The sequence below is a fragment of the Amblyomma maculatum genome, chromosome 3 (assembly GCF_055883805.1).
Source record: "Amblyomma maculatum isolate TAMU_Amacu chromosome 3, ASM5588380v1, whole genome shotgun sequence".
Classification (NCBI taxonomy): Eukaryota; Metazoa; Arthropoda; class Arachnida; order Ixodida; family Ixodidae; genus Amblyomma; species Amblyomma maculatum.
Genome location: NC_139346.1, coordinates 68841825 through 68865018, shown reverse-complemented (window position 1 = coordinate 68865018; position 23194 = coordinate 68841825). Strand labels below are relative to the sequence as shown.

The 23194-nt window shown below is 46.9% G+C and overlaps 1 protein-coding gene across 1 annotated transcript; it reads right to left on the bottom strand.

The window, feature by feature from the left end:
• Positions 1-155: 155 nt before the first annotated feature.
• On the bottom strand, positions 156-22866 carry LOC146194923 (glutathione S-transferase 1-like). The gene is made up of 5 exons (XM_084597586.1): positions 22592-22866; positions 17179-17237; positions 2547-2688; positions 1191-1361; positions 156-293 (listed from the first exon to the last, which is right to left on the bottom strand). The coding sequence occupies exons 1-5, from the start codon at positions 22730-22732 to the stop codon at positions 156-158; spliced, it is 651 nt and encodes a 216-aa protein (XP_084453712.1). The 5' UTR covers positions 22733-22866.
• Positions 22867-23194: the final 328 nt, after the last annotated feature.

Genomic DNA, 23194 nt, shown 5'->3' with positions numbered 1-23194 from the left:
ACTCGCTCGGCGACACCATGCTGTATCTGCTTTAAGCGTAAATATACAATCGCATATATGCAGTCACCACAACAATGCTGCACATATAGTGATTCTGATTTGCATGCAATAAAACCGAAAACAAGACTAATTTTGTAAAACGCTTCTTGCGTGGTTTATTTCAGCCTAGCCCATATTTTCTTGACCAAACTGGCGACAGGGCCGTAGATCTCATCGAAGTACGGGAGCTCGGACTTTACACGCTGGTAGTAGCAAGCTAGCTTGGGAAACTTGGCCTTGTCGACGGAACCATTCTGCAACAAAATATGCGCGAGCATGTAATTACATGTTAGATTCGTTTAAAATAAGTGGAAAGAAAGCACGACAATGACAAACCAAGAAAGTTGATTTCCTCTATTGGTTGCTAAAATAGCCCACGAGCAAGACAGGCAGACACGTAAAGCAAAAAACAAATGCAAGCAATATATGTGGGCAAGCATTGTGCGCAAGAGTTAATCGCCCCGGGGGTGAAGCTAGTAGCGAGTTTCACTGGACTGCCTGTCTACTAACAACTAACATTACTCCTAATCTATTGTGTTTGTGAAGGCGACAAAAGGTATTCAAGATAAAGTGTCTCAAACACCGGCAAGCATTCAAACAAAAAAGACGCGGAAGTGATAATGACCGTCCATGAATCATGACCATCATGCACCCTCCTGTCACGTCTCACGTGCCAAACAAAAAGGTGACGTAAAGCACCGCTGCGAGAGCCACTGCACGACAAACATTTTAGTAAACACTTCGCAACAATAATTTATCAAAGTTGTGAAAGACGTTTTAGGCGGACGTTCGGTACCATGCCCGGCAAGTTGTGTGATATCAGGCGCTGAGTTTAATCTCCACATCTTGGTGCTCTAATGTATGACCTCTATAAGGCTCGTGTACTGAGAGATTTGTGCAATTTCGCTAGCTAGCCTTTCTTTCTCCACCTCCTAACACACAGCTTTACTTTTGTGATAGAGCTGCCTTTGGAAACAAAAATCGTAGCTTGTTGTTACAGATAGGACTTACGGTCACATTACTTTCTGCAAGGAATTGTAGAAAATATTGACTAATGTACTACTTCTTCTGCAGTCGGTCGTAGTGAGCTCGGTAACATCTTTTGAGACAGAGTTAATGGTATCACTCATTTCCGAAAGTGAGAAACTTGCCTCAAGGGCGAGAACCATGTGGCCGATGAGGCAGAGGTCGGCGATAGTGATCTTGTTACCGACGGAGAACTTGCCTTCGCCAGTAAGATTCTCGATGCCCTTTATCACAGTTTCCTCGAAGACAGCCACTTCTTCAGCAGTTGGTCTACTGCTATCAAAGTAACGGGGACGCTGCGTGAAGAGTTTACGGGAACCGTTATGGAGAACATCAGCTTATATAGCAGATCGATCATTTTTTCCGTTAGCATACATGAAACGGCACAGAAAGTGTTACTTCGCCAGAATTTGCACTTTTGGCACGCCTTCGCGTAGGCGTGTTCTTTTAAGTCATGGCACTAGCAGCATTGCTTTGATAGGCACTACTAAAACAGGTGTCATATATGATAGCGTAAGGGTTAACTGAGTTCGAAGCAGTAAAGAGTTCTGTTTTTGAAAAACAAATGAAGGCGCGAAAAGGTAAGACAAGGGATTGAAGAACACGCCTTCCAAAGTTCACAGCTCGGCATCGGAAATTATCGAGAACATAAATGAGATTTTATTTCTTAATTGAATGCGATGCACGTTGTTCCAAAGTTTTCAGTGCGTACAGTATGTTAGGTTTCCGTACACGACAGTCCGCACATCCGAAAGCGAAATTATTTCTACGCCCCCCAATGATGCAACCGAAGATTGTTTACATACTCAGTGAAAATTGCTATGTGCTTAGCGGAAGGACATTCGCACATGCCGCCCTAATTTCGCACTGTTAGGTTTCGACTTCTTTCTAAATTGGTAAATTAAACTTGAGCTTATGTTTAATTTTTAGGGAAGTCAGGTAGATATTGTAGTCATTGTTTCCTAAATCCTGTTTTCCGGATCAGGTATTGTTTTAATTTCATTCCTGGTTTTCTTGCGCGCTGAAAAATCTACGCTCTTGGCTAGCGCATTTAGTGGAATATGGTGGTCAAGGTGGGCTTTCTTGGTTTGGGTATGTGATAAACGGCGAATTTGGAGATGTTTGTGTTGCTGGAGAAACTTTGTACACATACAACGCATAGAGAGGTGAGAATGAAATAAGTATCAATATATTTCGGCTAGCACATCTCAGTGTTAACAGCATCAGTGTCCTAAGGAAGCAGCGTAAACTGCCAGCGCTCTCAGTCGCCAAACTGCTGACTCACTCAACAGTTTAAGGCTAGCATATCTGTAAACTGACAGAGGTCATATATAGCACGCCGATTATGTGAATGTGCCGGTAATTACTTAGCTACAGCTATAGCAGCAGGCGAAACACTACGCATTGATGCTGTCTTCTTATGTCACAGCAGGAGACTAAAAAAAGTACAGAAAATAGACAGGAAAGAGGCACGCACTCACCAAAAAGGCTCCCAAGTGAGGATGAATGTTAGAGGAGGCGCAGGCCAGCACCTGGTCGACCCGAGTGCGGCTCCTCACACAGGCGGGGTAGAGATTGGATTCTGGAGCGTACTTCCTCAGCAAGTAATAGGCGATGGCATTGCTTTGCCGTCAGCGTAATGATGAAAACGGGAATAAGTAGAAATATTGACCATCTTGTCGTTGTGCTTAATCGCTACCTTTGAGAGTGAAACCTGACTGTACTTTGTTCACGAGCGCTTCAACGACGCTGATAAAGCAACAAATTATTTAGGACAAGTCTGCCCCCCTTTCTTTGTCTCTATTCACTTCACTGTTTACTTTTTAAAGTGCATGCCAACTTACTCAAATTTTTATACTGTTAGTGTACTTAGAAAATGGCGATGGAAAGAGGCATTATCCAAGTAAAATAAAGAGCCCGCTTTCTAAGAAGAAATTTCCAAAATAATGAAGAAGAATAGCGTGCCCATTTTTCACATCTTGAAAATAAAATGAGAGATTCACAGGTGGCACTCAGCTTCACTCTTCTCCTATCCAGCCCGCAATCATGCAATTAAACATCCAGCCATCACTAAATCTTCAGAAGAGAATATTAAAACCAGGAGAAAGAGTGCGGATACAAAACAAACATTGGCAGCACAAAAGAGGCATCGATATAGGCGAGGAATAAACAATACAGCTAATTGGGCTGTAATTTCAATTCACTTTTCACCTACAATTGATCCCGAACAGAATTGTTAAGAAAAGCGGACCTTTCAACATTACAAATGCGATCAATACCTCGAGGCTGAAGTTTATTTTTCTCGTTTAAATGATGCATTTAAAATAAACAACAATAGGTACTTGACACTCGATAGCTCGACAAACTTCAGCACAAAGCATATTAAGCTTATACGTGAGTACGGCTCTCGAAGTGACACATGCAGATTAATATTTTTACTCCAAGCCATCCATGCTTGGAATGCGTTGCCAAATAATGCCATCACGTGAATTTCTTTTTGATCGATATTTATTGCCTCAGGGCATCAGTAGGGTATGATATTGCCGCGAAACCTTCAAAACAGTATTTCTTGTTTTTTTAACAGCCGCCGGCATACAGGCTTATCACTCTGATTCTGGACCGCGTATCAGTTCCGTAATTTTTGTTTGTTAATGCTCGATGCCGCGAGTCACACCTTTATCAGTTTTGTTGTAGCACAAGATGCACCGAGATCTGTCTCGAAGGTTCCGGCCACTCGGGTGTCTTTCCACAATGTTCCAGCCCGTGCTGGTAGCTGCTTGCGACGTTATCTAGATTGTTCCGTGCAGCCTTGAAGTTGAGCGTTGCCGAGTGTGACGGGTATTCTTTGTTCGACGATCGACGAGCACGTTTGTTTCTATCGCCGCCGCCGAGTTGCTTAGTTCTTTTGCGGGCGCAAGTCAGCCCAAATAAACAGTTTCTTTAGTGCAATCATCGACCCCTTCAATTGTGTCTTCGACCTCGTTACCACTATGTGACATCTGGCGGAGGTGCTGCCTTTGATCCTTCAAAAGAAGACCCAAGCCGTGTTCCTGTCGCCCTGGAAGACCAGCCTACAGGTCACCGAGCCAGCCGCCGACTTCAAGGCCTACAAGCCGAACACGGTCTGCTGCCTGACCCCATTCGATCGCGGAAGGCATCGACGCTGACAATGGCCCAGCTTACAGCACCGGTTATTTTCTTCCAACCCCGGGAGCCCCCCTGCTTCCATGGACTACCGGATGAAGATGCGGGAGATTGGATGGACCTTTTCGACCGTGTGGCAGATTTCAACGGCTGGAATGACGCAGCGAAACTTAGGCAAGTCTACTTTGTTCTTCAAGGACATGCCCGAGTTTGGTTCGAAAATCATGAGGCAACTATGAAGGATTGGGAGACTTTCAAGGAAGCGTTTCTGACTGCCTTTTCAAGCATCGTCCGAAAGGAAAGAGCTCAGGCCCTCCTTCAGTCAAGACTGCAACTTCCTAACGAGTCTGTCCTGGCGTACGTTGAGGAGATGAAGCGCCTCATTCGCCGCGCCGACCCTAACATGACTGAAGGTGAGAGTCAAACTTTTAATGCGAGGCGTCAAGGAATCGCTTTTTGGAAATCTTGTCCGAAATCCACCAAAAACAGTGGCGGAATTTGAAACGGAAGCGTCTGCGATCGAGAAGACGTTGTACACCCGGATGCGCCACTACGAGCGGCCACTTCAGCCAGACTACTCAAGCCACTACCCCGGCGCATCTGCAAGTGGAGAGAACCTTCGTAACCTCATCCGGGAGATTGTGCGAGAAGAGCTCCGCCGAATGCAGCCATCATCGCAACAACCCCAGGTGGCGACGCTCGCGGACGTCGTCCGTGAAGAAGTCCAGCAGGCGCTGGGCGTTCCTGAAGCGACGGCTGCGACTGTTCCAGCACAAGAGGCAACAGCGATGAACTACGCTGGTGCATTACGTCGCCCTCCGCCACGACGTGATGACTTTCCGAGCCCTCGCCGCTACCGGCCTGTTCCTGAAAACCGCCCCTTGGCTCCCGCCCGCCAAGCCTACCAACGACCAACAAGCTCCAGGAAGTGCGACGCATGGAGGACAGCGAACAACTGGCCATTATGCTTCCACTGCGGTGAGGCCGGCCACATTCTGCGGCACTGCCCGTACCGACGAATCGGTCTCCGCGGATTTGCAGTCGACGCTCCACGACCACGCCCAGGTGAACGGCCGCAAGAAATCGACAACTATCTGCGTAACGGTGAGATTGCGCCACCAAGCCGTCGATTCAGGTCTCCATCGCCGTACAGGGCCCGCTTTGCGTCGCCAGGACGTAACTATGATGATAGTGTGCGCGGAAGGTCCCCAAGCCCCCGTAGGGGAAACTAAAGGCAGCAACCTTTGGAGGTGAGGTTGCTCAAAGGCGAAAAGACGAAGATCCTCCGCCGCCGACGACCACTAACGACGACGCAACCGTTTCACCGCCGCTCCACACGACGTCATCGACGACAACACGACCAAAGTGCAAGCAGACACCGCCGCCCAGCGAAGTAACAACGGTATGCCCCGGCCATGACCTGAAGAAACGACGGAGCCGAGATCGGACACTAAGGCCCACGTGCAATGCGAGGACGCGAACAAGTGACCTTGAAGTTGATGTAGACGGTCGCAGTCACTGCCCTAGTAGACATCGGAGCTGACTATTCAGTCATTAGTGGACCGTTAGCCTCTCAGCTAAGAAAAGTTACCACCGCTTGGGATGGCCCGCTGATTCGCACAGCAGGTGGCAACCTGATTACTCCATCGGGACGATGCACTGCAAGAATAACCGTAAATGGGCGTACTTACCCCACCAGCTTTGTGGTCTTGCAGCAGTGCTCCCGCGACGTGATTTTAGGCATTGACTTCATAAATGAACATAGGGCTATCATCGACCTGCGATCCAAGCTCATCAAGCTCTCGGCAGACAAAGCCATTCCTGCTACGACGACGTCGATGCAGCACATCCCTCTAAACGTCCTCGACGAAGACTTGAACGTCCCGCCCCGATCAAGTATCATAGTCTGCGTAGGTAGCGCCAACATCGAAACCGCTGAAGGCATCGTCGAAGGAAATATCCAATTGCTCTTAGAACGAGGTGTCGGCATCGCAAGAGGCATCACGATATTCCGGAGAGGTCAAGCTCAGGTTCTGGTAACAAACTTCACCGAAGAATACCGGCACCTCAACAAGGGCACGACGATCGCCTTTCTCGACGAATTAGCGGACCTCAAAAATGTATTCACCCTCCACGACCAAACGCTGGAAGACGCACCGGACCTATTCCGTCAACCCACATTTGACATCAACCCGCTTTGTCCCACAACCGGAAAGACCAGATTCTCAGTCTGCTTCGAAGCTACGGGGAGCGCTTCTCATCGTCATCGAAGGTACGACAAGCACCACTGGCCAAGCATCGCATAATAACGGACGAACACGCCCGACCTCTGCGGCAAAGCCCTTATCGCGTATCGCCGCGAGAACGCCAGGCCATTCGCGATCAAGTTGAGGAAATGCTGCGTGATGACGTAATCCAGCCATCGAACAGCCCCTGGGCAGCACCAGTCGTTTTGGTCAAGAAGAAAGACAGCACACTTCGCTTCTGCGTTGATTACCGCCGCTTGAATAGAATAACGAAGAAGGATGTCTACCCGCTTCCCCGCATCGACGACACTCTCGACCGGCTCTGCAATGCAAGGTACTTCTTATCGATAGACCTGAAGAGCGGATATTGGCAAATTGAGGTCGACGAAAGAGATCGCGAGAAGACCGCATTCATCACACCGGACGGCCTTTATGAATTTAAGGTGATGCCATTTGGCCTCTGCTCCGCACCAGCCACGTTTCAACGAGTAATGGACACAGTCCTGGCAGGCTTGAAGTGGCAAATTTGTTTGGTATATTTGGACGACGTTGTTGTCTTCTCGTCAAACTTTGAAGACCACCTAAAACGACTACAGACAGTGCTGGAAGCCATCAAGTCATCGGGGCTAACGCTAAAAGCAGAGAAGTGTCACTTCGCCTACGAAGAACTCCGATTCCTAGGTCACATCGTTAGCAAGGACGGTATTCGCCCAGACCCGGAGAAAACAGCTGCAATCGCACAATTCCCACCGCCTGCCGACAAGAAAGCTGTGCGCCGATTCCTTGGGCTGTGCGCTTATTATCGACGATTTGTCAGAAACTTTTCGCGGATCGCCGAACCGCTGACGCAGCTTACAAAGGCTGACGTACCTTTTAAATGGGAAGCACCGCAAGGAGAAGCCTTTGACGAACTTAAGCGCCGCCTGCAATGATCTCCTGTACTTGGCCACTTTGATGAAAACGCCGAGACCGAAATTCACACCGACGCGAGCAGTGTATTCCTAGGAGCTATTCTCGTCCAGAAGACTGCCAGACAGGAAAAAGTAATCGCCTACGCTAGCAGGTCTCTCACAAAAGCCGAAGTCAATTACTCGACGACCGAGAAGGAGTGCCTTGCGATCATCTGGGCTACTTCTAAGTTTCGTCCATACCTATACGGCCGACCATTCAAGGTGGTAAGCGACCATCACGCGCTCTGCTGGCTGGCTAATTTGAAAGATCCTTCCGGCCGCCTTGCCAGATGGAGCCTACGACTCCAAGAATTTGACATTACTGTAGTCTATAAGTCGGGCCGGAAGCATTCCGACGCAGACTGCTAATCCCGCGATCCCGTCGATTCTCCCCCGAAGGACGATGACGATGACGCCCTTTTGGGACCGGTAGGCGCCAGCAGTTTCGCAGAACAACAGCGATCAGACCCTGAGCTGAAAGCGCTTGCTGATTACTTGGAAGTAAAGACCGCTTCCCCTCCTGGCGTGTTCAGGCGACATTTATCATCCTTCACGTTAAACAATGGCCTCCTCGTGAAGAACTTCGCACCCAACAAGACCGCGCAGCTTCTCGTAGTGCCTAAAACCCTTCGGCAAGAAATTCTGCAGGCGTTGCACGATGAGCCTACAGCAGGCCACCTCGGATTTGCGCGCACGTTGCGTCGAATCCAGGAGAAGTATTACTGGCCGCGACTGCCTGCCGAAGTTGCCCACTACGTGAAGACGTGTCGTGAGTGCCAACGACGCAAGACGCCGCCGATCAAACCAGCAGGACTACTAAACCCGATTCCGCTCCCAATCCTGCCCTTTCAACAAATTGGGATGGATCTCCTCGGCCCCTTTCCAGCTTCGTCTATGGGTAACAAGTGGATCATCGTGGCCACTGACTACCTTACCCGTTACGCCGAAGCAAGAGCACTACCAAATGGTACCGCGGCAGAAGTCGCCAAATTTTTTGTCGAACAAATTCTCTTGCGACACGGCACTCCAGAAGTGCTCATAACGGACAGGGGAACGGCGTTTACGGCAGAGTTGACGCAAGCCATCCTGGAATACAGTCACACAAGCCATCGACGAACAACTGCGTACCATCCCCAGACCAATGGCCTTACGGAGCGCCTGAACAAAACGATCGCTGACATGATCGCTATGTACGTCGACGCTGAACACAAGGTCTGGGACGCCATCTTGCCGTACGTGATCTTCGCGTATAACACGGCAGTCCAGGAGACGACCAGAGCGACTCCGTTCAAGCTTGTGTACGGTAGGGAGCCCACGACGACGCTCGACGCAATGCTACCGCACGTAACCAACGAGGACAACCTTGACGTCGCCGCCTACCTTCAGCATGCAGAGGAAGCCCGAAGACTCGCACGGCTGCGTATTAAAGACCAACAGCGCACCGACAGCCGACGATGCAACTTACGACGACACCACGCAGAGTACAATCCAGGAGACCAAGTGTGGGTTTGGACACCTGCTCGCCGTCGCGGATTAAGTGAAAAGTTGTTGCGTCGATACTTTGGGCCGTACAAAATCATTCGCCGCGTCGGCCCATTGGACTATGAAGTCATTCCCGACGGAATGTCAGCATCACAACGGCGACGAGCATGCCTAGAAATTGTACATGTTGTACGACTGAAGCCATATTACGCGCGTTAAAGAATGTGTGGTGTTTAAAAGTTGCAGTGCTTATGTTTAGTTGCTTTGTTTTGGAACATCGAGGCGATGTTTTTTAAGGGGGGAGTAATGGCGCGAAACCTTCAAAACAGTATTTGTTGTTTTTTTTAACAGCCGCCGGAATATAGGCTTATCACTCTGATTCTGGACCGCGTATCAGTTCCGTAATCTTTGTTTGTTAATGCTCGAGGCCGCGAGTCACACCTTTGTCAGTTTTGTTGTAGCACAAGATGCACCGAGATCTGTCTCGAAGGTTCCGGCCACTCGGGTGTCTTTCCACAATGTTCCAGCCCGTGCTGGTAGCTGCTTGCGACGTTATCTAGATTGTTCCGTGCAGCCTTTATGTTGAGCGTTGCCGAGTGTGACGGGTATTCTTTGTTCGACGATCGACGAGCACGTTTGTTTCTATCGCCGCCGCCGAGTTGCTTAGTTCTTTTGCGGGCGCAAGTCAGCCCAAATAAACAGTTTCTTTAGTGCAATCATCGACCCCTTCAATTGTGTCGTCGACCTCGTCACCACTATGTGACAATATGAAGAATGGGGAAATGATTAAATGAATGAAAAAAGGTTGGCTGATTTTATTAAGTCCCAGAGTGAGCGATGATATGGTCCCTGCGTCCAAGCGAGAGACGAGGCGGGATTGCTTGTTGAAGGGCTAGCTATCGTCAAGTGCCGGATTTGTGTGGGTTTTAGAGCTGGGCAGACCCACAACAGATGGTGAATGTCGGCTTCAACATATTTGTCGTTACATATCGGACACCCTGGGCGGGGATATAAGTGTTGGAAGTGAGACCAGGTCAGAGTGACAGCTGGTGTGAGGGCAACCTCGACCCGGATCCTCTTAAGCGCAACCTCCTCTGCACGGGTGAGACCGCATGGAAGGGATACCACTCACGAAGGGTAAGAGCACGTTTGCGGCGCCGGAGGCGTTACTTTCTTGATAAAAGGATGGTAGCGACATCCACAACAAGGAGCCGTGGCAATGATGAGTCTTGGGTCACGAGGCTGGTCGCTAAATCTGCTTGACTTTGGGAAAACAGAAGGTCCCGGGGGGCCCACTCAATACGTACTGTCTGAGGAAAGCGTGCCGCAAGCTGGTGAATGCCTTGACATATTTCTCGGCAACAGCTGACACGTCGGAGCAAACGTACCACTTGAAGTTCGTCAGTGCGGATGACAACTGGAGCCGTAGGGAGCGTAGTAATGGTGGCCACGGAGCAGAGTGCCCCCTGAACTGCCACGAGCTCAGCGCAGAAAGATTTAGGTTGTTCCGAAGGTTAGAACGTAGAAGTCTGATTTAGGCTAGGTCTCGACGGAGAGTAGGTTGCTGTTTTTGCTTCTCTGCCTTTCGTGCTTGCATCCACGTACGCTACAATAGATCTTTGAGGCAGGTGAGCATTTTGCTCTTCCAATCTCTGACTGAGAGACGATGCCAAGTAGCCAGACGTTGATTTGCGGCTATAAGTTGGCTTGTTGTCACCTAACTGTACAAACTTCAAGGGAGGGAGAACTGGCGCAGGTGGCTGAAGAATAATGCCTGAAGTTGCATACGCCCTCATTGCTGGCATGGAATGTGTTATAAGGAGGCTTTAAGTCGGCGCGCATCACGGCGCTGCTGCACCAGTTCATCGATGGTGTTGAGCTGCGCATTCTCCTCTAAGGCTACAACCGGAGTGATTTGTGGAAGGCATGTAATGATCCTCATAGCTTCCCTGTCCATGGCTTCAAGGCGATCCCATTGTGTTCTTGTAAGATGCTGGAACTGGGCTTGATAAACAATGCGTGGCTGCAGAAGCATTCCCACCAACTGGCGTGCAACAGAGAAGCCAGCGCAACCCGTTTTAGGAGCAATTCTTCTAATCAAACCCATAATGTGAATAGCCTTCGTTTTTTTTCTGAGCAGTCGCTTATCCTGACTGGTGAATTGTTAAGCCCAGAATTTCCACGCTCGACGTTTCTTGTAGTATGGTACCTAATAGATAGAGACGAATTGGATTTGCAGTAAGTTTACTACGTCCCCGGCTGTTAGCGACAGACGTGTATATAGTTGTACACACGGAAATTTGAAGGCCTATCGAGGAAGCGTAATCAGATGTAATATCTAAAGTTGATTGAAGGGCAGCGTCCTGGGTGAGCACATCTTGGTGAGTGCTTCATACCGTGATGTCATCAGCGTATTGCAAAAACCTGATTTCAGGGATGTCTTGTAAGTGCCATGCCAGTAGGATGAAATCAATATTAAACAACATCGGTGACAATACTCATCCCTGGGGCACGCCGCGTAACGAAAAGAATGAACCAACTACATCACCACTGAGGCGTATTTCAAACTTTCTTCCGTCCGAAAAGATATGACAAAACTGCGTACTTTCGGAGAGAGATGGAGCATGTCAATTGTGTTCAGGATATTAGCATGACTAACGCTGTCGTATGCTTTTTGAACATATATTGCTAATACGGTACGCACACTGCGGCTACGGGTAGATGGCAGTAGTGCTGATGCCAATACCGCCAACCTGTCCTGTGTAGCTAAGTATGGACGAAATCCAATTTGAGCTGGGTGATAAAAACTGTGCTTTTCCAGCCACCAAGAAAGTCGTGTAGCCAGCATATTCTCTGCAAGCTGCACAGCGTTGATGTTAGGGAAATTGGTGACAACTTGACGACTTCTCTTGTAGGCTTTCCTGGTTTGGGAATAGGGATCACGACAGCGGATTTCCAGCCCTAGGGTACGACACCATGCAGCCATACATTGTTTATAGTGTCTAGTAGTTGATGGAGTGCAACGGCACTCAGGTTCTTGTAAACCTCATACTGAATTCTGTCCGGGCAGGGCGCTGCTTTTGGTTTCGTCTCATCAATTGCAGCTAGTAGCTCAGGCGTAGAAAACGGACTCGCAACTCCATCTGCGCTAGCAGCAGATGGTATTCAACAGGATAGTTGAATACAAACTTCAGATGGTAGTTTGTATGCATCAGCAGGGATACCTGCCAAATTAAAATTAGCAGCGGAAGGAAGCAATGCATCATACTTTGGGGAAAATTTTCGTGCTGCTTCTTTGGCGAAATCACTCGGCGACAAATTAGCTGCAAAGCACGCCATTTATGCTCGTCAGAACAATGGCGAATATGTTCCATTGCACAAAACGTTCGCTAGAGTGAGGCAGTCGAGGATTAACCAGAAAATAATTCACACCATGCATGCCACTTGAATTTTTTCGATGCTTTTTGAAACGTTTGTCAAATCTAGAATGGAAATTTAGTATATAGATTTGGAATAGTTTGTTTTCGTTTTGTCTTTATGTGCGTGATTTAGCTTGTTCCGTTGCAGTAACTTTTTCTTTTCACCACGTATTCCGCAACCAAGATATTTTTCTCCACTTCCGCAGTATACTGCCTCTACATATATGTATTATTGCGTGTATATAACTTTACCTTGTCCTGCAAAAGCTTCCAATATTAGTATAGTGGTATATTGTAAATAAAAACACATTAGAAAAATTCTGACAAGGCTTGGCGCTTAAATACATTCCGTGCTTGTGAAGTGAAATCTAACCGCTGTTGTTAAGAATTCATGTCATTTTGTTAAAAAACCCAGCGACGGCCTACTGATGGAGATCCTACAAGTGTTTTTGATATGGAAAACCTCCCTTATTTCGCGCCCAAGGCTGTCCTTTGCATTGCACGTAACGTGGTTTTTATTTTTTTTAATATGGCTTCGCGTTTGCATTTTCTGCAGGGTACATCAATGTGCCCACTTATTCCACCATGTACCCTATAGTTTGTGAAAATAAAGCGTGTGTAAACTGACTAGTTGGTTCATTTTAGAGACTCAAGAGACCAAGGGTACTTGCCTATAAACATCGGCATATAAACGAGCAAATATGAAAGATATCAAGAAAAGAATATGAAAACCACTCAAATAATTTCGTATTTCCACACGATGTCCCAAAACAATAAGTAAATAGCAAGCAGTTTAACTTATAACGCAGCTTTGTAGAGAAAGAAATCAAATCTATCTCCAACGGGAATCGAACCACTATCCCTCCTGTCCGAAGCCTAGCGAACAGACCACTAGTCTACTCCGAGATTTTTTTCTTTATTGCCTTCTCAGACTACAATTCAAACAATACAGACAGTGCTAAAACCGCCAGTACAGGCAGGCCTGATGCGGTTAAAATTCTTTGACCCTGACCAAATCATCAAGAACAGCCATCCACTGTGGCTGATCTGTTTGTGCGCAACACACTTCTGCAATGTATGTTATACTCTCAATAAAATTTTCACAGGCAGAACGAATAACGATGTCGGCATGCCTCACTGTCATCCTTGTCCTCCACAATCTGTGGAAGCACGTCATACATGTCATGTAACACCGATGTAGTGAGAAACCGACCGTAATTCTCCTTGTCTCGCGTAACAATGAAAGTGACGGCGCCTTTACTTCATGCTGATGATGATGAAAACAATACCATGACGATGCAGTTAATGAAATAAGTGCTATAATGCGTGTTTGGCTATTTCCGCTTAAAAGCAGACCATGCTTTCGTTTCGAGTATATAGGTTTAACAGCGTTAAATCTCACCAATTTTTTTTTCCTCACCATGAAAGCTACCGAACATTTGCCCAATTATGATAAGAAAGAATATGCCGCGCAATATCAAGAATGTCAATAAATCCGCAAAATGCGTCAATAAAGTCCTCAACCAGTTTACCCCATCTTGAAAAAAAGTGTACATCGGCTAAATTTGCCGTCGTTTTAATAATACAATTTTTAAACCCCTTACCCAAGTTTGCAATAGATTGAATGGGCACATTTTTTTGTATCGTCAAAAACACAGTTTCTCGGCCATGAAAAGAACAGGTTTCAGCGCGCAGTAATTGCAGGTTTTTATATACAAAAGCAGCCGACAGCTGCCTCAGTACGGGCTAGCTATCGTTGCAAGAAAATCAAGCGACTTTTGTGAATTTCTGCGATTAGAGTTCTCGTCACAAGCTCTGAATGTATTTAAGCGTCAACTTTTTCAAACGAAAATTAGTATATCCTTTGTGTCTTTACGCCATAGATCGCACGCATGGCCCAAATCACCATGTCATGTTTTTTCATCGAAAAGCTAGGAGGCTTTCTCAGAAGTTTCGTACTTGAAAGGAGAGAGAGAGAGAATAATCATTTATTTCATCTATAGAGTTTGTGGTGGTTAGATGTCTACCATCTTCCATAGCGGTGGTCGTCTGCCCTTATTCCAGTGCCCCGCAGGATGCCGCCGCCAGCTGGGCCCGTCGGATCAGACCTTCTTGGTCTTCCCGCCGGTCGCTGGATAGCATTCACTCCCACTGCTCCACACTCGGGATTGTTATGATAGGCGCTACCGGAATTCCCTGACAATCCCACGTCGTGTGATATAGCTTGGGTGTCTCTGAGCACCATGGGCATTTATTTGTGTATTGTGTGGGGTACATTTTGTGTAGTGTGTGTAGGTTCGGGAAGGAACCTGTCCGTAGCTGCCTCCACGTGACGGAGTCCTCCTTGCTGAGGTATCTGTGCGGGGGTGGATACCGCATTCTGCAGCCTTTGTAGTAGTTCAGGATTGCAGAGTACTCTTGGGGTACGGGGTCGTTCTCCAGAGGGTCGCACGTGTTAGATGCCCGGTATTGAGCGTAGCCTCGAGCTATCTCGTCCGCCTTCGGGTGTCCCCTTACCCCGGTGCGTCTCGTTGTCCACACGATCGTGTATCTGATTAGGTCTTCTTCCTCAGGTTGTTTCATTGGGTGACCACTCGAACGAATTATGCGGATCGCTCGATGACCGATTCTGCCCCGCAGATAGTTGCGGCACGTTGCTTGCGAGTCTGTCAAAATTTTCAGTGACTGCTCCTTCCTGTAGCCTTCCGCCAGGGCCATAGCTACGGCTACCTCCTCGGCCTCGGCGACCGAGCAGTCTTTCAACGATGCGCTGGTAACTTCTCGTAGATTCGAGTCAACAAGCGTCGCTACCGCGTTTGAGTGTTCCTGCCCACTCGTGCTGACGTATGTGGCCGCATCCATATATACCATCGTTTCTTCTGGGGCTATTACCTTCTGCAGGTATGCGGCTCTTGCCTCTCTGCGGTACGTATGAAGGTTTGGGTTCATGTTTTTTGGGATTGGTGCTATCCTTATTGTTTTGCGATATTCGTCCGGAATGTCAGCGGTTCTCTGTATTTCTTTAATTTCGTCTGACCATCCTAGCTTCGTCAGAAGTTCTCTGCCCGTCGGTGTTTGTTGCAACCTTCGCAGTTGCGCGTTGATGTGCGCTTCTCGCAGCTCGTCGAAGGTGTTGTGCAATCCCAGCGCTATGAGTTTCTCCGTGGAGGTGTTGTGCGGTAAGTGAAGTGCAAAATTCTGCCACTGAGCTTGTGGTAATCCCGTCACGGTGAGATAAAAGTGAGAAGGTAATGTTCGTGACAATAGAATTTCTCAGCGGAACTGGCGGTTAAGGGGTAGGCTGCTGCTAAAGGTAAGCATATGCACAAGTATGAAGACGAAGCGGGCTGTGAAGCCGGACATATGACTCACGCATATAGCCAGGGTGGCCATTCAATCTTTCCTTTATCCTCATTCATGGCACTGACGTTCTCCTGCTTACCACTCATATTTTGGTGGACGCGCTGGGTGTCACCTTTATCGCGTTCCGGAGATTCTATGCCTGTGTTCTTCTATGTCACACGGGGGAGATCTCTTGATGCTCTATGCCAGGAAGAGCCCAAACCCGACCTCAACTGACCACTTCTCTCCTCACCTCTCCCCGGTAACAAGCTTCGCACACAACACAATGACGCATCGAAAACCAGATATCGTGCAGATACAAGAATTCTATGACGACCCGACGCCACCAAAACGATTACACCAGCAAACACGACCACGAACCCGCCTTTCCACTCCAAAAGTCCAACGGATCCCTGTTAGCTTTCCGGGACAGGTGGGCATGAAGCTCTGTGAGCCTATATCCACGTGAATATTAGCCTCATTGGTGGCTTCAAGTGATCACCGACCACTCATCTTTTCTGTCCATTGACAACTGCTGTCCCATCGATGTTACTCGTGGACTTCAGTCGACACGATCTATCTTCGTCCAGAATAATCGCCATAGGAAAATATGAAGCACGCAGTGGCGCAGGGCGGAACGATCGTGTTTGGCCTGCCGGCCACTGAATCATTTCTTCACCTTCAGTAAAAGCTTCATCGGCTTCTACTTGCCGCCCTGTTACAGTATTTTATTGAGACAAATCGCTCGACTGCAAGAACGACTCAACAGTCCTATAGCTTCCCGTTGCCGGCTCTCACTCATGACGAGATTCTAAGACTCATCAGAAGTAGATGGCTCTGATGAGCTGAGAAAATGCGGGTCGTAGCGCATTTCCAGTAGAAAGCCGTATTGGTGAATCCACGATATTGTCCGGAGAATCCATTACAAAATAGCTAGAGGATTGAACAAAAGCGTAGTTGTTTTATGTACACCTGGAGCATTTAGCGGCCGCGAATAGCAAAATGCAGTTGCATTATTCACGTCATGGAGCCCTTCCTTTCTTTACGGGATTTAAACAAAACTTCGCAGATTCTGCGATGAAGGTATTTGACAGTAAAAAAGAAAAGTTATAGAAAAGAAAAGAAAAAAAAATGAAAAGGAAGCTAAACGCTTTCAGTAGAAAAACAACACATTTGAACTGATTTCCCATGCCCAGACTTCCCGGTTTCATTGAACTTATACATACGTTCTGCTGGTCTACGACGGCTTTACATAGCCACTGACATTGTTTTCAGTAATGAATATTGGAGCCATTTTTATAATAGCAGAGGAAAGTTCGAAACGGTGTTAAAAACACAAAAAAAGCGCGGGAGCTGATGTCAAGACCAGCAGAAGCATTTGGATGGAGTCGACATGTGCAACAACACCAGATGTAAAGCCTCAGAAGAAACAATGTTCGAAACTACGAGCCTTTATATTACAAATAAATATTATTTTGTTGTGCAAAGCAAAGATGAAATAAAACTTGACAAAATCGTCTTGAACTTCACCTTTCGTAAACAATGAAGCCATCATCGTCAATGGTGGGCACCTTGTGAAAGGGGTTGATCTGAAATAAAAAATAAAGACAAGATACATTACTTTGATGATTCTTTCAATGATTGTGTGGCATGCCATCGTGGCCTCAGCGCAAAAGATGACGACAGTCTCAGCACGCCTGCCAGTTCTCCCCGCGAACGATTCACACCCCCAGTGTCCGCTTTTCGCCATTCCCCTTCGCTCATGGCATCATCTCTAGGGGGGGGGGGGGGGGGGGCTATGGCATGCTATTGTGGTTTCGGCACACAAGAAGATCAAAGCCTGCCAAGCACGGACAGTTCGTTCTTCGTAGCAGCAGGACTGAATGCGGGGGTTCGCTGTCCCGTTCCCGCCTGGCACAGCGGGTCCTGCCAAATATATTTGTGGAGACCCGACAATGAGTGTGTCTGTGGTTCATCTCCACAATTGCATTCACAGAAACGTAAAACAGAAATTTCCATCAGCGCGGGTATTATGGCCGTTCATGCTACCTTCAGTTTGTGCAATTCTAAAGGCATTTTAAGGCACGCACGCGTTATTTGAGTTAGGACAAAGGTTCTTCATTTAACCGGTGGTATAGTGTAAATGGAATACAGCTTTTGGACTACCTCCTCGTGACTACAAAGAAGCAGATTTGCGTTTTGCCTCGGTTCAGTGGCAATTTCCATGAAGTTAACACTAAGGTACGCTGGCACCATCAATTAGTCATAGAAGGAACTGCAGCTTTAATTTCCCGTTTTGCGACTACTTCATCAACAGGCGCAGACATTTCTTCGTAAATTTTGGGCGGAAATACTCGTCGCCACGCCCGCGGCACGATGCAATCGACAGAAAATCCGCAAGCCGATTCGAGCTTTATGCTTCTGTTACTGTGTGGTAGTGGCAACAGATATCCAACCTGGAGCGCCCCGGCAAGAAAGAAAACGTCCATTTTGCTGCGACTCTTTTTGTATGTCAACCAGGCTGGAAATCCGGCAGGTATCAATGCTATTGCCTTATCCCTCTGCGAGACGTTCAAGCGAAAAGGAGCTTTGGGTGCAGGAGCTGAGGGTTGAGAAACTAGTCACCGTGATGGTGGTCGTTTATTCCTAGCATTTTCAGGCGTACCCTGTTTTTGTTTCTTTCTTTTCTTCTGGCCAGAGCTTGGCGCCGTTCTGGCATTGTTTCGTATTTTATGCGAGCCTTAGAACGACGTAAATGGAGATTGTTTTTCGCTGTTGTTTTTTTTACAATTGCGTTTCTGTTTCACTGTAAAGGGTGATCTACCTGAAAGCTCATTCGGGATGGCCTGGACTTTGATGTCAGCCGAGTTTCCCTCTCGACTTTGCAGTTGATGTGCTGCTTCTTTCGCTTTCGCAATTCCTTGCCTTCGCACCAGCATGATCCCGAAATAAAGTGACAGAATAGCGCCCGGCAATAAAGTGCATCAAACGCGAAATAAATATTTAGCTCTTATTGTTCATTGTAAATATATATGTTTAGAAGTAATAGTTGTCAGCCGTACCATTAGCATGCGATTTAACGTTAGCCACCACTTCAATAATTGGTACCAGTGTATGACCAGTAGCTAAACGCCTCCATTAGGACTCTTCTGCAAAATCCTAAAGCCGACTCGGCTTAAGAATGAGGAGGCACCACCCTGTTAATGTGAATGCTGCTGACATATTTATTGTGGTGTTTTAGTTGCGTTACTATTACGTGCAGTATCTATGCTGTTCACTGTATTCTGCTGTTTGTTACTGCAAAATTTACTTTCCCTGTAAAATTCGGCGCGCAGTATCGATCTTAAAGGCCAACATTTCTTTCCGGGCTTATTTGAATAGCGCTACACAAAATACACTGATCATCTGTTGTGCACAATAAGACTGGCAAGCTCTCCTGTCTCTGTCGTGTTCGTAGACTATGGGTTTCCTTGAGTTTTAATAAGTGACTGGGCTCAATAATTCAGATTTTTACGCCACTTCCTTCACACTAGTTTGAGACAGCGTAGATGAGGCAAAACGCCATGGTGTAGCTGTGGCACCATAAGCAATTGTCACGCTATGTACGCACACTGACTGGAGCGAGTGAGGATTCTAGATACGGATGCACACGGACGGCACGTCGCAAATGAGCAGCAAAGTGTAATTTCTTGGGCACGGAGTAGCTTCGTTGAAACTGAAAAGAAGAGAGGTCGCAGTGTGCAGGATGGACGCCCAAACGCGCCGAGCAAAGGTTCGGAAAGCGACCGAGAAAAACGAAATACAAGAACTTATCAACGGCATGGGCAAGCGAGGAGCAATACAAAATTTCTTGAAACAGAAATATAGCAATAGGACGAAATCAAATGTGCTAACCGCCGAGTAGTTGCAGGTAGGTCCATCTCTACGGTGACCGATTTTGCCTTCCCACGTGTAGGGAATCACACTCGGCGCCAATTATTTAACCTGGCGGTCGTTCTATTCTTCTCTATATCTGTTTCTACCTGTAGAGTAGCTGAAATAATGACGATAGATATCAAAAAGGGAGATATGAAGTCGACCTAGAGATTACGCCTCTTAAAACAGGGAGCAAAGGAAGTCTTACAGTCGATGCAAATGAGAAAGCAGTTGGTTACAACCAGGTGGCTTCAGATGTGTTCTTGAATGGTGGAGAGATTGTGCTACGAAAGCTGGTAATTCTGAGTGCGCAGTGCCGCGTCAGCTTCAGCGTACTGAAATTTAAAAAAACGTGACAAAATAACCCTAATCTATACGAACAAATTTTTTGATGACTGTTCATTTTCCAGCCCATGGCCTAGAAGGCATCTGCTGAAATTGTTCCTGAAATCAATACAGCAATCCGTTTCGCTAGCCAAACAATCAGGCTGAGCAAGTTACTACAATGAGAGTCCTTTAATTCTTGCTGGTCAATAAACTTCGTGAAACTGCGAGAGCTTCATTTGCTGCACGCGACTGCCACGCCGTAATGCCGTTGGTCACTCTAGGGCTTCGATCGAGAGCCTGGGCGCTGTTTCGAGCTGTTGCTGGGGGCGGGGAGGGCAGAGGGCGATTTCGACGTTCACTATTGTATTACGCGTCCGGGTAATGTAAGTTGGGCGCGTGGGACCATGTCGAGCACATTTTATCTGTGGGCATGCGGTTTCGGCTACAGTGACTCGACCGAGAAAAGTCGCGCTGGTGCCCTGCCTACAATAAAAAGAAGCTGGCGAGGAAAGAGAGGCGTGCATTAACGAAGCAAGAAATAGGTAGCTTCACCTCTGTCTTCAAATATGGGTGCGTTTGTAAAGAACGTTTACTGTTTTCCAAATAGCCTACATAACCGACGCTGAGCCCCTTCCGCGTCGTATAAACAAGTCAAATCCATCGAATTTTCGAGTTTTGATTTCGGCGACTGTGGGGAGTGAATTAAAATGTTTGAATGAATCAAAATGCTGACAATTTTCAGTTCCAGCCGCAGTGATACGAAGTCGATGACTACGGAAGTCGGAAGGCACGCGTACACCTGACGAAAACGCCAGCACGTGCGACCTTGGTAAACTCCCAGGCATTGCTGAAAGGGGCCGCCGTCTGCAGTTCGAGCCTCTTGCGGAACACATTTTAGGCCGTTTTAATTACTTCCATTGCTTGCCGAACGTACCAGTCGCTGTGAGATTCGAGTAATTTGATTCCTCCCTACTGCGTGCCGCCCGCTTATCCGACACCCTAGACGATTTGCAACGCTGTTCAGCTGCGCAATTAGAGCTTGGATGTCAGCGATATCGGCGTCGACCAACGCAGCAAGCATCCTCTCTTTCTTTCTGATGTGTGCGTCGTGTTATGGCTGTCAGTACATCTGTTATGACGCCACGCAAGTAAGCTCTATACCCTTATATATATATATATATATATATATATATATATATATATATATATATATATATATATATATATATATTGTCACGTAGTGGTGACGAGGTCGACGACACAAATCAAGGGTCGGTGATTGCACTAAAGAATCTCTTTATTTGTGCTGAATTGCGCCCGCAAAAGAACTAAGCAACTCGGCGGCGGCGATAGAAACAAACGTGCTCGTCGATCGTCGAACAAAGAATGCCCGTCACACTCGGCAACGCTCAATTTAAAGGCTGCACAGAACAATCTAGATAACGTCGTAAACAGCTACCAGTACGGGATGGAACATTGTGGAAAGACACCCGAGTGGCCGGAACCTTCGAGACAGATCTCGGTGCATCTTGCGCTACAACGAAACTGATAAATGTGTGACCCGCGACATCGAGCATTAACAAAGATTACGGAACTGATACGCGGTCCAGAATTAGAGTGATAAGCCTGTGTGCCGGTGGCCGTTAAAAAACAACAAATACTGTTTTGATGGTTTCGCGGCAATATATATATATATATATATATATATATATATATATATATATATATATATAGGTTGTACGCGCCGAAAGCGCGTGTCATGTTCTGTAAGCCCCCGCCATGATGTGGTGCAGTGGTACGACGGCCGACTACTCTGCCCGAGTTACAGGGTGTGATCCCTGCCGCCGGCGGCTGCGTTTCGATGGAGGCGAAACGAAGTGGTGTTCGTGTGCTGTGCGATGTCAGTGCCCAGAAAAAATCCCCATGTGGTCGAAATTACACCCAAGCCCCCCACTATGGCACTCTTTTTTTCTTTTCGCTTTCCCTTCTATCTCCTTTCCTTCCCTTGCGGCGCAGTTGAGGTGTTCACAGAACGTTTGAAAGATACTGCGCCTTCCTTTCCTTTCGTGCGAACCAATTATTATTATTATTATTATTATTATTATTATTATTATTATTATTATTATTATTATATTATTATTATTATTATTATTATTATTATTATTATTATTATTATTATTATTATTATTATTATTATTATTATTATTATTATTATTATTATTATTATTATTATTATTATTATTATTATTATTATTATTTTGTAACTGTGTGTCCTTCAGTTAGATTCAAGAAGCTCGGTTGCTGTCTTACCTTTGTCTGGGATAATATTGCCAATGACTGTGGAAAGGGCACAGCAGGTGCTCGGGTTCTTCAAATGTTGCCCGACTATGAATATATAAAAACTCAACATGAAGTGGGTCAGTGGCACAGGGGATTTGAATTGACGTGCCTGTATCCTTTTCCTCTGTCACGACCTCGCAAGTTAAATATAGCCCCAGGTTAATTCGAAGCTTTACGCAATAGAGAAGCATTCCGCCAGCTATATGGGAGCTTATACGATGTTACTAGCAGGGACAATCAATGGGAAAAAATGAGTAGAAAATCCATTTCGGCCAACATCGAAGCGCCCAAAAATGACAGCTCCAAGAACCCTCTAAATTGATGGTTGTAGGAGCGGTTGCCTTGCTCACATGATGCTCACCTTAAGAAAAACGTCGCCAAGATGTTCTTTGCTTGGAAAGTCCAGATCCTTCAGGCTTAGGTCCAAACCGATCTCCTTGGCAAGAGACCGAATGAAGCCGCAAGGTGGACTGCCGACGAGGTTGTACAGAATAACAGGCATGTCGAATAAGAGGCAGGAAGTTTGCTTTCGGTGATCAGCGACGAGGCAACGAAAAAGCCGGAGTGAGCTTTGTTGTGTGCGCTTATGTCTTTTCGAGCCAGTTATCCAGGAAACTCGGCACCCTAATGCACGGCCGGTCTCGAGGGAGGCCGTGCCTGATGACACCTAAAGCAAGCCGTCGCCGCGGCGCAGCGCTGTAAACATGTTTGGTTTAACGGGTTCACAAATAATAAAAACAGGCTGCTCAAAAGAGAAATGAAACGCCCTCGACGGCAGTGATCACTTTCCGCTTCCCCATGTTCAAGATTTTACCCGTGACATTAAATTGAGAGGGCGCATATAAACAGGCTCAATGTTCAACGGCTGATGTCATGAAGAAATTTTCATTTTCACTGATTTATTTCTTCCCCGCGAGAAATTTTGCCCGGTAACAATTTTAAACATTCAATAACAAAAAAGAAA